Below are 14,179 nucleotides of genomic sequence, written 5' to 3'. Positions count from 1 at the left end.
TGATCCTGTAAGTACACACATCCACTTTGAAACTGGGTGAATAGGGAGGATTTTGACAAGTTATAAGGAATGTTACATGTTTTCACACAAACTGCCTCTACATCTAGCTTTAAATGCATAGAAATGTTCTGTAAGGTAAAATAAGCATATTATTTCCTATGTATAGATACCAAATTATGCCATAGTTTATCCATCTTTACTAGTTTTGCTGGAAATTAAGTGTATAAAACAACAACACAAAAATCACAGTCCTGTTGGACCAAGATTTACTAAACAAAAAACTCACATACACAAAGTTACAGTTTTAAAACTGATGTCTGCATAGCAATTAAACTGCTGCTTTAAACTACAGTAGTAATTTAACTGTGTAAACCACACACCAGGTACTACTAGAGCTACGTTGCTGATAGCTGCTTTAAACTGCAGTAGCAGAAGAAAAAAACCCAACACACAGAAAAAAATCTTCCACTGAATTTTCACTGAGAAGTTGTTACTATGACTGTAATGAGAATGCTTGGATCTCCTAAAATCTAAAATTGAGTATTAATCTGAATGGAAGTTTAGTGTTTAAAGGTAAATTATCAGTAATCTGAATATTTGATCAGACTGAAAAGCATCTCAATAAATACATTACTATTGGTCTCAATAATCAAAGGGGATTGTTTGGGTTGTTTTTTTTTTTTGGTTTGGTTTGGTTTTGTTTGTTTGTTTTTGTTGTTTGTTTCTTTTCTTTTAGCAACGAATGTAGAACTGACATAAGATATGACCAGTTTCAGAAAGACTAAGTATTTTCTGATGTAGCTCCCTAGAAGCACTTCTGAGGAACAAAATGTATTACGAGGAGACTCAAAAGATGTTGCAAAAACATCACAGCTTCAGTTTAAAAATCTTCCAGCCATTTGCTACTAATTTTCTTCAGCATCCTTCTTTCAAAGAGAAAGAAAATCAGTTTGGCTTATACTATCTGAACATTCTCCTCTGTACCTGGCAGGCCTTTGCAGTTATATCAGACGGTGTATCTTGGGAAAAAGCTGGCCTCAGAGCAGCTCCAACCTGTTGATAGGAAAAAAAATTTTAAAATCCAGTTAAAACAATAGTGACACAACATTCTTCATCTCACCTTGTTTAAGGCTCAAGCACATATGCAGAACAAGCAAGACAAGGTTGCCAATTTTGGCATTATAGTTACACCCCAAACTTGTCCTTGCTGTCTAGCAGAAACCTGTAATAGTAGTCTTTAAACAACAACAATAAAGTCCTAAACCATTTTTTTTCCTGCTTGCTCATTGCCTTTCTAAGCCTCAACTACCTTTGTCAAATATGTGGTATTATCTTCCTTCTGTTAATGAGTATCCTTTTAATCATTAAAGTATTACAGGTGCAATTTACGCTAAGGCTCAAGAAACCAGTGACTTTCTGATGTCCAAAAGAATAATGATGTGAAATCAAATGTTTATGGCTGGATTTGCATCACGTTCCCAGAATGACAAATACTGACAAAAAAGCCTCTTAGGCAGTTGCTATAAGGCAGCATTTCTCTGAAACAAAAGGAACCAAGTCAAAGAGATAGAAGCAATGGTCACAGCACTACAGAAGAAAGGCAGGAAGTGAAAAGGATGAAAGCCTGCCTTTAAGACAAAATAGATGAAAGAGTTAACCTATGCAAAATAAAGCAATACCACCCCAAAATAAGTCTTCAGCTGCCCATCTCCCATTCCTATACTTTTGTAGTTTTCATTTAAACAGAAATATATTCATTAATTCACAAGAAAAAAGAACTGAATCAGCATTATTTCCCAACTCCTAATCCTGAAAATGAATGCCACTTGCTAAAAACTGGATGTAACTTGTAATATTTGGCTTTTAGGAATCAATAGCTACTGTATTTTTACTTTCATCAGCTTCTAAATTACAATAAATAGGAAGAGATACAAAAATAAATTTTGAAAAGGTAAATAAAATTTTCTCTTCAGTACATTTTCACACACAAAAATCTCTTCACCGATATTCTGAAGTTACAAAATGTTCTCAAAGCTAATACTGACATATTGGCGTAAATACACAATTTCCCGAAAATATAAAGGAGGTCTCACATTAGCCTGATACTGCTCCAGTATCACATGGCCTGGAAACTCCGGCTCAGGAACTGATGCAAATTTCTTGATAATGTCTTCAAGAGCTTGAAGACCCGCCATTCGTAATTGGTTGCTGTGATCAGTCGCTGCCATGAATGCCATTCGAATAAGGTCAGAGAGATGGAGTACTAAGAAGTCATCTTAGAACAAAACAGAAAGAACTATTTAGTAACTTAAAAGACAGCTAACGTGATAGATATTTGCAACATTTTCCTCACTGACATGTACAGATTTTACCTATTCCTTCTCAAATGTCCACGTTTAGGGTATGGAAGTAGGCAGGAAAGAACATAACCTATTTTTCTTTCTTCCCCTCCCTCTTAAAGTTATACAAAGACTTTAAGCACAGATTTGAAACAAAATGAAATATATGATATACAGAAATTGCATTGAATAGAGTACGTAGATGTGGTTGAGCAACTCAGAAGGGAATAGGACATTTAGTAAAGCTGATTCTAGTGATCTGCTCCGCAAACCTACAGAAAATCAAGGCAATTTCTCCTCCAGTCCTATGCTTATAGTGACCCCTGCTGATAAATGAAAACCTTGTCAAGTTTAAACACCTAAAAACTTAGTGCTGCTCCGAGAAGCCACGTTGAAGGCTGTAAGTAAGCACAGACAACATGCAGAAAAGAACAATACATAACTCAGTAACATTTCTGAAAGGATTATTCTTCTGTATTTATTAATTTTATTTCTTTCCTTACCCTCAATTTGAAATCACCAAATGCTGTACAACTAATATGAAAATAAATTATTTGAAAACATAGTATCTATGTTGAAAACACAGTATCTATGTTGACTAACAAAAATCACAAATTATGAAAGCTCTACATACTTTCAAGTCTCAAGGTAAAAAAAAAAAAGTTTATTTTATAGCTGAAATTTTTCAGAGCCATGCCAGTGAAGAAAGACTGGAAATCACTTAAAAACTATGAAGTGGTAAAGTCTGCACTTACTTTTTCGGATCATCATAGATGTTAGTAAAATTTAAATACTTTGGAAGTTGAAGTTAGGGGGTGGAAGTTTGCTGAGTTTTCCTTTTTACAATGATACTAAACACTTCAAGTTCATTTTAAATTCAGAAATGTAAATTCTCAGGATTATGATAGGCAATCCTCTGCACGATCCTATAAGCAGCAGTTATTTAATGGTTTTTATCTATAATATGCCATCTCAAAATAAACTTTCCCAAAACTCTTCCCTTTTTGTCTTCAGACCTCAGCCTCAAATCAACATGATTCTCTTAAAACCAATGCACAGTACCGGAACCAGACTGCATCAAAGCAACACAAGCAAAGACTTGATAAATCTCCGTATCATAAATTGACACCTTCAACAACACAGACACTAAAATCCATTAATTCCATGAATTCTAGGATGCTTGTGATACTCATCCTACACATACAAAGTCCTTGTAAGCACTATAGGGGTGAAAGCCAACAATCACTAGGCACCAGAACCAATGCACATGGACAACTCAAGGACAGAAACTTCCCACTATCTGCTAGAAAAAATTTCTTCACAAAACAACTGTTTTGTTTCTGACGTCTCAGGTTTTGACCCTCTAACTCATAAAAGCATCTTCAAGACATGAGCTTTAAAACTAATATTCACCACTCTCATAGATACCAAAAGAATGGACTTTATAAAGCAGCTGAGTCTATGCCTTACTATAACTTCCTCCCACATCCCTCTCTCTGCAACCAACGCCACAGCACTAATGACCTTTCCTACTACCCCTTTGGTCTGGAGATGCTAAAATAACCTCTGAAGTCTAATTCACTGCTGTCATTACATTAAACTCAGAAACTGTTCCCAGCTCACCCTTTAGCTGTAAGTTTACTGCTTCCATTTCAGACTGGAGAAAAGGTTTGCAAATCTAAGGGCTTTTTGCCCAAGCAGATCAGTCTGTCAGAATTTATATTCTCCAGCAAACCTAATTCTCTGTGTTCATGGTACAGTAACTACAGTGGTTATAAAAGTACAGTTTTACTGACTTCTGATGGCCATTTCCTTTGTTTTTAACCATTTAAATGAAAGGATAACTGTTCATATTTTTTTCTTGGTTGTGTAATCTTCAACTGTGAAGAGATGACAAAAATAAAATAAAATTAAAACCAAAACCAAGACATGCACATTCTGTAATTACTTTTTGGGTTTTTAAGTCTGGCTGAACGAGCCAGCGCCAGATCAAAGTGCGCCTTGTCCGCATTCTCACACAGCATGATAACTCGGCACAGGCAGTCTGCTGCAAACACACGGGTTGCCCAACGAGGTGCTACAGAAGGCTTGGATTTATCTTCTTCACCCAAGGTGGTAAACATTGTATCGTCATCCATCTCATCTTTCTTCTCTGATTCCTCATCCTTCCCTCCTCCCAAGGGAGCAGCAGTGCTCATGTCTACAACAGAGAACAATTTAAAAAAAAAAATCCTACTGTTAAAGTCCACAGAAGACAGCTAAGGATATAATTCAAACCTTTCCTTACATTCAGATTCAAAACAGACTAATTTTTCTGCCGAAACAACAACACTTGAAAAATGTTAAAAGACACAGGAATATCAGTTAAAGAAATGTTTTTCACCTCTAATCTGGGCTGTATTACGCTCTTTTTGGCTTAAGTGATATGAAATAAATTCCTGTAATGTTCATTCTCCACAGATACCAGCTACAGCTGAATCCCATATCTAAACCTCTCAGCTTTGAAAATTAACCTATTAGATTGCCAATAAACAGGGTAAGGAGATTACCAGGCTCAGAACCAAAGCATCAGCTTGGCTTTGAACTATTCAGCTCCTGTTTCAAGTAAAAGCTAGAGTGCATGTTAAACTGAAACAAAACTACAAAGTTCCATGCCATGGGATAGATACGCAGCCAAGTAGGCAGTTTATGGTACTCACAAATGTGCTTAACATTCAAAAAATTATTTTCTCTAAGTGCGGCTGTGAGACTTTATTTCAGAAAATGAAATTACTTCAAGGATCATGTTAAAAAAAAAAAACGCAAAATCCAAACGGGGACAAAAAACAATTCACCAAACATGCACATTTTCTTCTACTATTCAGAAATAAAACCAAAAAATCTCAATGACAACGTCTAAATTAGCAAAATGCCAAGATACTGACAAAAATTACTCTGGCAATAATTAGAGGAGAATGAGAAGAAATTATTGCAAGGGAAACCCACCCCAACTAAGGCATGCTTCTTAGAAAGTCTAAATTTAAGCAGCTAAAGAGCCAAGACATTCAATAAAGAGAGAAATAGGCTATGGCAAATCAAACATGGGTGATGCCAATTCACAAGAGTGTTTTGAGAAGGCATCCAGGACCTTATGTGGCTGATTTGTAAATCTCTGCTTGAAAAGCAAACTAGATTTTGTTCATATGCCAGTCGGCTGGATCAAAGCAGTTCAAAATGAATTTGCTGGCTTAAAATACAGCTAAGAGAAATTTATTTAAATATGGTTCTCTCAAAGATTATTTAACCTATTAATACATAAGTAAGAGATTGGAGAAGCATGTTAAAAACTTTAAAACCCATCCCACGTGAAGTAAGAAAAAGACATGCCAACTTCAAACTCAGGAAACAAGAACTTTCTCACTGGGCATATATATGGTAACTACATTGCATAAAGAAATCCCTGGTAGATTACTCATCAGTAAACGTAAAGCTGGCTAGATTTAGAAAGAGCTTCAGGATTAAGTCACAGTATGCCAATAAACAAGTATAAATGCAAGGGAAACGAGCAGTATCTGCGTCACAACCATTCTACAAGCTGAAAAACAGGAATAAGGTCGCAGAGGACAAGTTCTGTACAAACAAGTCTGCAAAGCTGAAGTTTCATCACCATGGTAACCCATCATCACATCAGTAATTCACAAAACCTCATAAAAGAAAGCTCAGAGCATGTACAGGACTCTGCTTTCTCTATGGTCCTGATGCATAAAGGCTAAAAAGCATGTGTCTGCTTTCACTAAGATACTGAAATGTCAGAGTAACAATCACACTGCTTCTCTGCTGGAAATAACTATGTAATGGCAGCTAACATTTTAATCTTAAGAGCAATATTCTAAAACTCAACATAACATTGATGATTTCTTTTTTCTAAGGAAGTTTTAATGCACTGTAATCAAAAGTTCTATAGACAACATAAGCTACGTCTTAACTAGAATAAAAGACAAGGTCCAAACAAATATTGACAGAAGATGCTAACAGTAAGGATGTACTGTTGTTTATGTGAACTCTACAGAACACTTACCGCTGGAAGCTGCAAGAACATCCTTACAAAGCATTAGCCAGTGAGAAAGGTTTTCCACTGCCAGCGATGAAAGCATGTGTCCCAGAGTATCGTGGATATCGGAGCACAACTTCCGATCAGTCTCACGATCCAGCATTCCAAACAGGACACCTTCGAGGCCTGTCTCTGTTATATTAACCCCCTGATGCCGGGAATGAGCATCTCGCCGAGAACCAGCTCCTGGTGCAAAAGGATTAACATCTGCAAAGTGATAATCAGAAAGCTTTTCTGAAGTAGGTAACTAGTTTTAAAATTTGGAGTAACAGACTAGAATTGGACATTGTGTATTTGTGTGTGTATAGTTCAGGCAAAGATACACCAAGATGTTACTGAATTTCTTCTGAATTAACATTAGAAAGATTTTAATACAGCAATTATTTTACTTTATTTTCTGCACGGCAGATAACACTTCCTAGCATTACTTTAAAAAAAAAAATAAAAATCTCTCTTCAAGGTACATACCCCATGAATTTGTAAAAATAGTATTGGACTCTAAAGAATCATTCCAGAGACAGACTTAACTAGTGTGTTTTTAATACAAGTAAACTCAAAATTGTATGTTTGTATGAAGACTGTGATGACCAACACTACTGAACCACCTGTTTTCAGAATAAAATTATACACGTAAGAATCAAACCAACTAGCCAAGTCCACAGGCTTTGCAGATATGTTGCTAACAGAATGTAACACAACCACATACCCTAATCAAACAGCATACAATTAAGTCAATTTTCAAAAGAGCAAGACCTAAAATACCAGAAAAACTGTAAAATGTTTCCACTGTACATACACTGCATTCCCTGTTTGATTGCCAATCTTAATGGGGCAGAGAAGTTTAAGTCTGAACTCTACAAGAAGTTAAATAAGTGAAATTCTAGAGGTAAGCAGGTATGTGGTCAGAAGTTACTGGAGCTGGAAGGGACAATTTTAGGGTTTTTTTTTTTCTGTTGTTGGGTGCAGGAGGGGATGAAGGGGGTTAGTTGTTGGGTGGTGTTCACCCTTCTCTGAAGGTGAACCACACATAAAGCATACATATGCGCATTCAACTATTAAAAAAAGACCACCTGAAAGAAATACTTACTGATGCCACTATTTTCTTTGTCTCCAGTATTTTTTGCTAAACTCATGGCATATTCACATACTTCTGCTGCTTCCCTCTGAGCAAGCTGTCGTAAACATGCAACTGCGGCCCGACGAAGCAGCAAGTGGGAGCTACACAAATGAACCTAAAAATCAGAACCGTTACAGTTGAGTGAACTGCTGCACCCCCTTATCAATAAATCACCACTACGAAGGACTAACAGCATTCTACTTTTCAATTATATACCCATGTGTGAGCTGCTGGGCACCAAGCTCTTTGCAAGATCTTGAAAGTTCAGAAGTAAGCACTTTTTATAATGTGCAAATATGAAAATAAAGCTGACATATACAGAGCTGACAGCTGTTACCTGGTTAAAGAGATAAGAGCTTAAATATTGGAACTGCTGTGCCAGTGTGATTTAGACTAATTATGCCTTCCAATCTGTTACACTCTTCGGTATTACTCAACATCGTATTCTGCTGTAGCTGTAAATCACATTCTTTTAAACAAAATGCCATCATCAGGTGCACCACACATGACAGTTACAATAAAAACCTTTATTTCAAACTTCTAACAGAATTTATAGCATAAGTTTTTATAAGTGCCTCTCAATAAGCCAGATTCAGATTTCTTTGCTAACCAACACCGGCTTCTAAGTCCTTTTGAATCACCTCAAGTACAAGCAAATATTTTTCTTATAGAAGAATTGTGCATGGTCCCTATTTTCCTGAGAGGAAATAGCTGCACAGAGAACTGTATATTTTTCCACAGTGGAAGAGATGAAGAGTGCTCTTTAAGAGACTCTGATTCTTTATTTACCCTGGGGAATTTGTTTTTAATAAACCAAATACACATTTGCTTTCTCGGTATTAGGTTATTATGCATCTGGAAATTGCTTTCCTAAATGAAAGGGCTGTATGGTTTATAAAGCATTTTAACAGTAGATCTTTATTCCACATATGAATATACAAGATTTTAGTCCTGAAAAAACAAGCAGACTTTAAAGAACCTCTAAATACCACACTGAGGTTGTTCTAATGGAACTAAAACATAGAACATTTGAGAGATTTAATTAATGGAAAGAGCATTCCCCATTTTAAGTTACAAAACAAACAACTGGCAGCTATGAAGCCACTGCAGGAAGAAGTAGTGAAACTAGATTATGGAACTGTGTGGTTTAATTTTGATACCTGGCATTAACTCCATTCAGAAGTGAGTTAGAAAACAATTAAGAGCTTTCTAGTGAGGCAGGTAAGTCAAACCTTGCTTACATATCTATGTATCTGCAGTATAAAAAAATGCACATGGCAATTCAGAGGAAAATATATCAAATAAAGTATGACTTGGAAACAAGGAATATGAGAAAAGAGAAGGAAAACAGGTTTTGTTTAGCAGAGGACCATAAAGGAACAGGAGAGAGACGCCAGAAAAACCTGGGACAAGTTTTCAAAGCAGCACTAGTCATTCTTATATGAACTTTATTGTCTGTAATATTATTAGCCACTGGTACTTAGAGAGTAAATCGCTATAGATTCTGTTTGACATGTTGTATATAGTATTCATATAAAAGGGCTCACCAACTTTTGAGTACATTGCACCCCTTTCGTGTAAAATTTTATGAAAGAACAACTGACAGATTCTGGGAACACACTGCACTCCCAGCAGTGCTCCAGAGTCACCGGCGGGCAGGAGGCACAGGTCAGTGCAGGGGGGGGGGAAGCATGTAAGGACGAGAGGATGCCCTAGGGAACACCTGGATGGCAGACTAAGAAAAAGAACTAATGTTGACGTGAGTAGAAATGCACTCCTTCAGGTAACACAGAAGCACCAGCTCCACAAAGAATGACACAAATAACTTTGCAGAACACCCAGTAGACATTAGGGAGAAGCCTTTCAAATTTCTCAGTATGGGACTGCTGAACCCTCTAAAAAGTCATTTTAAGAAGAGTAATAATAATGAAAAAAAAACAACCACACCCACACCAAAACACACACCTATACCCAATATGATTATAAGAGGAAAGGTGTTGTGTATGTTTTAGGTTCCAGCCTCTGTCTCACACCCAGGCTTAAGCCAGGACTTGCTGACAGAACACCAGTGGAGGGAGAAAGCAACGCTAACAGCAGCAGAACAAAAATCTGAATGTCAACATCTACTATGCTGACAGTGGTAAAATAAATCTAAAACCTCCTACCTTTCCCCAACTCACTCACTTCCCTCTGCATGCAATCAGTTGGAAGAAATAGAGTGTTTCAGCATCTTTACTCAGATATAAATGCCTGCTATCTTGTGCTATCTAGGGTATAAGAGAGTCAGACCCTATGACTTCAATTTGGGCAGCATTCTGAAAAGATATAAAATGGCTTGGGAATAGGCATCCTTTTATTGCACTCCAATGTTTTTACAAATATGACTTGCTTATTATGCATGGGTATCGTTGGCACCTTGCTAAGTGCTTCCCCTTCCTCCGGTAGGCATGTACACAGAACTCTGAAGAACAAAAGGGATGTATTTTGTACTCACACAAAGACTAGGAACCAGACTGGACAGGTTGACGTGCCGTGGTGCAAACATATGAAGCTGCTGAAGGCAGGATATGGCAGCTGCCTGAACAAGCGAGTCTGAATGGTCTTGTGTGATTGCACATCCCACCAAACAGGAAGAACGGATTGTTGAAATTGTTGCTCCGTTACCTGATGATGTAATACGATATCCTTAACACAGCAAAATTTTTGTATGACAACGGTAGACTTTAAACCTTTGAGAAACAAGAATTTTTAATGCCTCAAAGGTAACATGCAACTCTTCTGAATTCCTACTGCAAATTAGTATCTAGACAACTTCAAAGAAACACCAGAGTGTTTCAATATCTTTTTTTTAGCTCAGTTAAACAATGTCCTGTCTAAATGAAATTCTGGTTCAACGATCTTCAGTCAGAAATATTTTGAGATCTCATTCCACAACATGAAACCAGTAAAATTATCTTCATTTCAATTCCAAAAGTCTCTTTCATTGTATAAATACGGGCAACATTTCATGCACCAAAGCATTTCCTAAAATATCAGATAACACTTAATCTAGCATACATGTATGCAGGTGATTTTAGTTAGCTCCATTAGATGAGTTGCACTGCTCTAATAGGACAAGCATTCAAAAGAACAGTATTTAATTTGAAAAATAATCCCATTCTGTATTTTAAGGACAAACCTGCATCAAATTTATAAAAAATCCTGAATTACAGAAAAATGCAACCTGAGGAAGACATTCTACAGAAGTTGTTTTTTATTTAGGAAGTTAATGACACTCCAGATCAAAAAGTTAACAGACAGCAAGCAGATACACAAATTCAATTAAACTATCTAGAAATTTTTCATAACTAGAAATTTAAGTCCAGTTACTTAGAATTAAAATTTCACTAGTGGCTGGCACTCTGACACTGCATCAAAGACCATCCTATAACTACTCCTAAAAACCCCAGTTAGACCAAGTTACAAATCTGTGGTTTAGCCATCTGAGACACAGAATTTCAGATATAGTGTTTGTCATGACAAGATCTTATTTTCTACAGTAAGATACAGTGACCTAAGAATAACAAGAATGACTGGAAATGAGTTATGGTTCACAATATTATCAATTATATCAAACTTAAGTTCTTGCCATCAGTTAAAAATAAAATCAACACCTGTTGAAAAAGTGGAGGAAAAAATCTTGCCTCTTGCCCCACCTATACACAAATACACCGTATGATAATATGCAGCATGGTGTTTTTAATCTTTTACCTACAATGCAAATTTACCATTAGACAGAACACCATGCATCTCTAATTTCTTTATGCAAATCTCAAACTTGAGTCAAAAAAGTCCCAAACAGTCATAAGTAGGATCAGAAATGAAGGTTGCTTGCAGGACTATAACTGAATTTGTCAATCCACACACACACACACACACACCCTTGCCTGCAACTGCAACGAATAAAAATTTATTTACTTCCATTTGGACTGTGACATATTATCTTTATATAAGTTAGATTATTTGTTTACTCTTCAAATTCCAACTAACCTTGCAGCTCAGGCCCAACAGTAGTTATTATAGCTCCAAGACATCGACCTAAGCATTGATGTACTTCTGTATGCGATGGTGGAACAGTTAAGAGCAGAGTAAGAACTAGAGAAAGCGTTGGCTCCACGTATCCACGGTACATTGGTCCACTAGAATCTACTATCAAGGCAAGTGAATGGAGAGACCAGGTCTATCAAAAACACAAAAGGAATATTTTTCAAAAATGCATTTCAGAAATTTAAACAATTTTGTATGCAGACTGAGCCTAGCTCTGTACACCCTTGCTTAAACATATCTAGTTAGCTAATCTGATTCCAGAAGTGTTTCAAAAGTCCCAGAATCTCAAGCAAACTCCTGGAAGTTTAAATATCTCTAGCATACTCTTTGGCTATGAGCAGTTTTGGGCATAACGGAGATGAAGATGACAAAGAACTTCAGCAAAAAACGGTTAAGTATTTTGAGGAAGAAAAATACCAACACTAACAACATACCAATTTTAAGAAAAAGGAAAAAAAGAAGAGTGACTCTTAAGAGACAGGAGAAAGAGAGAATCATTCTGCTGTAAACTGGATGTAGGGTCTGAAATGGGCAGTTGACAAAGCCCTTAGTGGGGAGTGCCTTTGACACTCCAGTAGAAGCTGATTTTCATGACAAGTTGAAAGGTTCACGTGCATTTCCCAATTAATTTTATTATTAGAGGGTACAAGAGAAGAAAGCAGTGCTGTTCACACTCAGTGTACTACAGGATGAGAAAAAAAAATCTCAACCTGTGAGAAAAAAAAAAAAAAAAAAAAGTATTTTCAACTTAGGAAACCTTCTGAATTGCACAGTGTTAATACATATTCAGCAGCTCCAAATACATTGCTCTTTCAGCAGCATGCTTAGCCTCCTTTTTACTCTGCCAGCAACTTTTAGCAGTCAAGTTGCCCTCTTGTGAGATTCCACGTGTCTGCAGTCCCCAGTCGATAGGAACCCTTCCCCGCCTTTGCATTGTCTTGGACTTGGCTCCTACTAGTTCCCCACCTTCTGTCCCCTAACTGCAGTTTAGCTTGCAACAGATTTTTGTTGCCATCATATAACCTTTCAAAGATGATGTACTGCCATATTGTGTTCACAGTACCACATATATGGAAATTACTTAGCAAAGAAAACTCCTGCTTATCACCTGAGACTCCAGTAAGTCATCACATGTGAACCATTAGGAAGTTATTAAAAAACTCAGTTTAGGCAGCTAAGGTAGAACTAACACATTTTGCTTTACAATTACAGCCAGATAGGAATACACCCACAGTGAATCACTCTGCTTCAGCTGACAAGACACTTTTCAGTTTGAGTTAATGCGACCACTTGCAACTGCCTCCCTAACAGTAAGGTTACATTTTAATTGCAGTACATATTTGGGATTCTGTACTATAATAGTTTATAAGGAAAGCTCCGCTTTCTTCATGTTCCCTGGCACATTATACTGTATCCATATGACTGGGCTTACATGTGACAATCTCTAGTAAAGAACACCTGAACAGGTAATTCAATTTTTAACCTCAATCCTGAACATTTTGAAGTAGTTTTGTAATGACTGTGTCTTTACCTGGACTTCAGGAGAGGTTCCATCTTGTGCCAAAGCCAAGAGAATACTGACACTAGTTTTCAGATGCTGTCCAGAACCTATTCCACCAACATACCGATGGAGACAGCCCAGAGCCAAAGAATGGCCTGTTCTTGATACAACATCTCGAGCAGATTTTAACCTATCAATGTTTAAATAAAAGGAAGTCATGTAAATTCACTGTTTGTTACAAAGAACCCTTCAAGTACCCTAACAGTGCAAATCACTAGCAGAATTCTGCAGGCCACCTCACAAGATCTTCAGAAGCCTTAACAATAAAAACAAATCCAAAGTGATTAATTTATATTGCTATTAAATGGATTACATATAAGGCAAGTGAAAAAAAAAAAAAAAAAGTTATTTTAATAATTATTTTCTTTCTTCCTGGTCAGAACTTGACATTTTAGATGAAGAAGAGTTTTGGAAATGAAACAATATAGGAAAAGCATCTACAGTTTACCAATGTTTCACAACACACCAATTTAATAATCAGAAAAGTCATTGCTAGACCAATGCAGTGAAAAGGAATCAAGAATGGAAAAATGACAACACATTGAGAAATGACAAAGAAATCCACAGCTGCATCCTACACTGCAAAGTCAACTGAGTAAGTTTTGAATACAGCTGTTTTCTTCCACAGCTGAGTTCTATAACTTTTCCAATAAAGTGTTTTTTTTAAACAGTGTTTTATTAATGAAACTAAACTAGAACGAACAGCATTTGGAATGACCTAGTTGTATGAAGCAGTGACTTCTCGAGTATTTTCCACAATATTTCTGCTTCTGAGTGCACATCACATACATAACTTTTTAATTAAAACCTTTCTAGGGGTTGGGGAAGAGAGAGAAAAATAAGGATATCCTAATTATAAGATAGATTTTTTTTTTTTTCCTGGTTGTCTGTATATGAGAGTCAAGCATGCTCTTACCCATCAGTGAACAACAAAGTAAATACAAATCTCAAATATAAAAAAATTGCTTGACAGTGTCAGACTGGCA

At 36.6% G+C, this 14,179-nt stretch overlaps 1 protein-coding gene across 3 annotated transcripts in view; it reads right to left on the bottom strand.

The window, feature by feature from the left end:
* Nucleotides 1-14,179, bottom strand: part of HEATR5B (HEAT repeat containing 5B) — a 57,228-nt gene that overhangs the window by 20,416 nt on the left and 22,633 nt on the right. For all 3 annotated transcript variants that reach the window (XM_042789409.1, XM_042789408.1, XM_042789410.1), the window contains exons 19-26: nt 13,164-13,323; nt 11,576-11,765; nt 10,041-10,210; nt 7,517-7,661; nt 6,397-6,636; nt 4,288-4,539; nt 2,094-2,275; nt 985-1,053 (exon numbers count right to left, since the gene is read on the bottom strand). In XM_042789409.1, the coding sequence (XP_042645343.1) occupies nt 985-1,053; nt 2,094-2,275; nt 4,288-4,539; nt 6,397-6,636; nt 7,517-7,661; nt 10,041-10,210; nt 11,576-11,765; nt 13,164-13,323 (1,408 nt within the window). The remainder of the gene's footprint in view (nt 1-984; nt 1,054-2,093; nt 2,276-4,287; nt 4,540-6,396; nt 6,637-7,516; nt 7,662-10,040; nt 10,211-11,575; nt 11,766-13,163; nt 13,324-14,179) is intronic.

Source organism: Tyto alba, unplaced genomic scaffold (genome assembly GCF_018691265.1).
Source record: "Tyto alba isolate M040663 unplaced genomic scaffold, T.alba_DEE_v4.0 Super-Scaffold_16, whole genome shotgun sequence".
Lineage (NCBI taxonomy): Eukaryota > Metazoa > Chordata > Aves > Strigiformes > Tytonidae > Tyto > Tyto alba.
The sequence above is the reverse complement of the archived record's forward strand: the minus strand, read 5'-3'. Positions and strand labels throughout refer to the sequence as shown.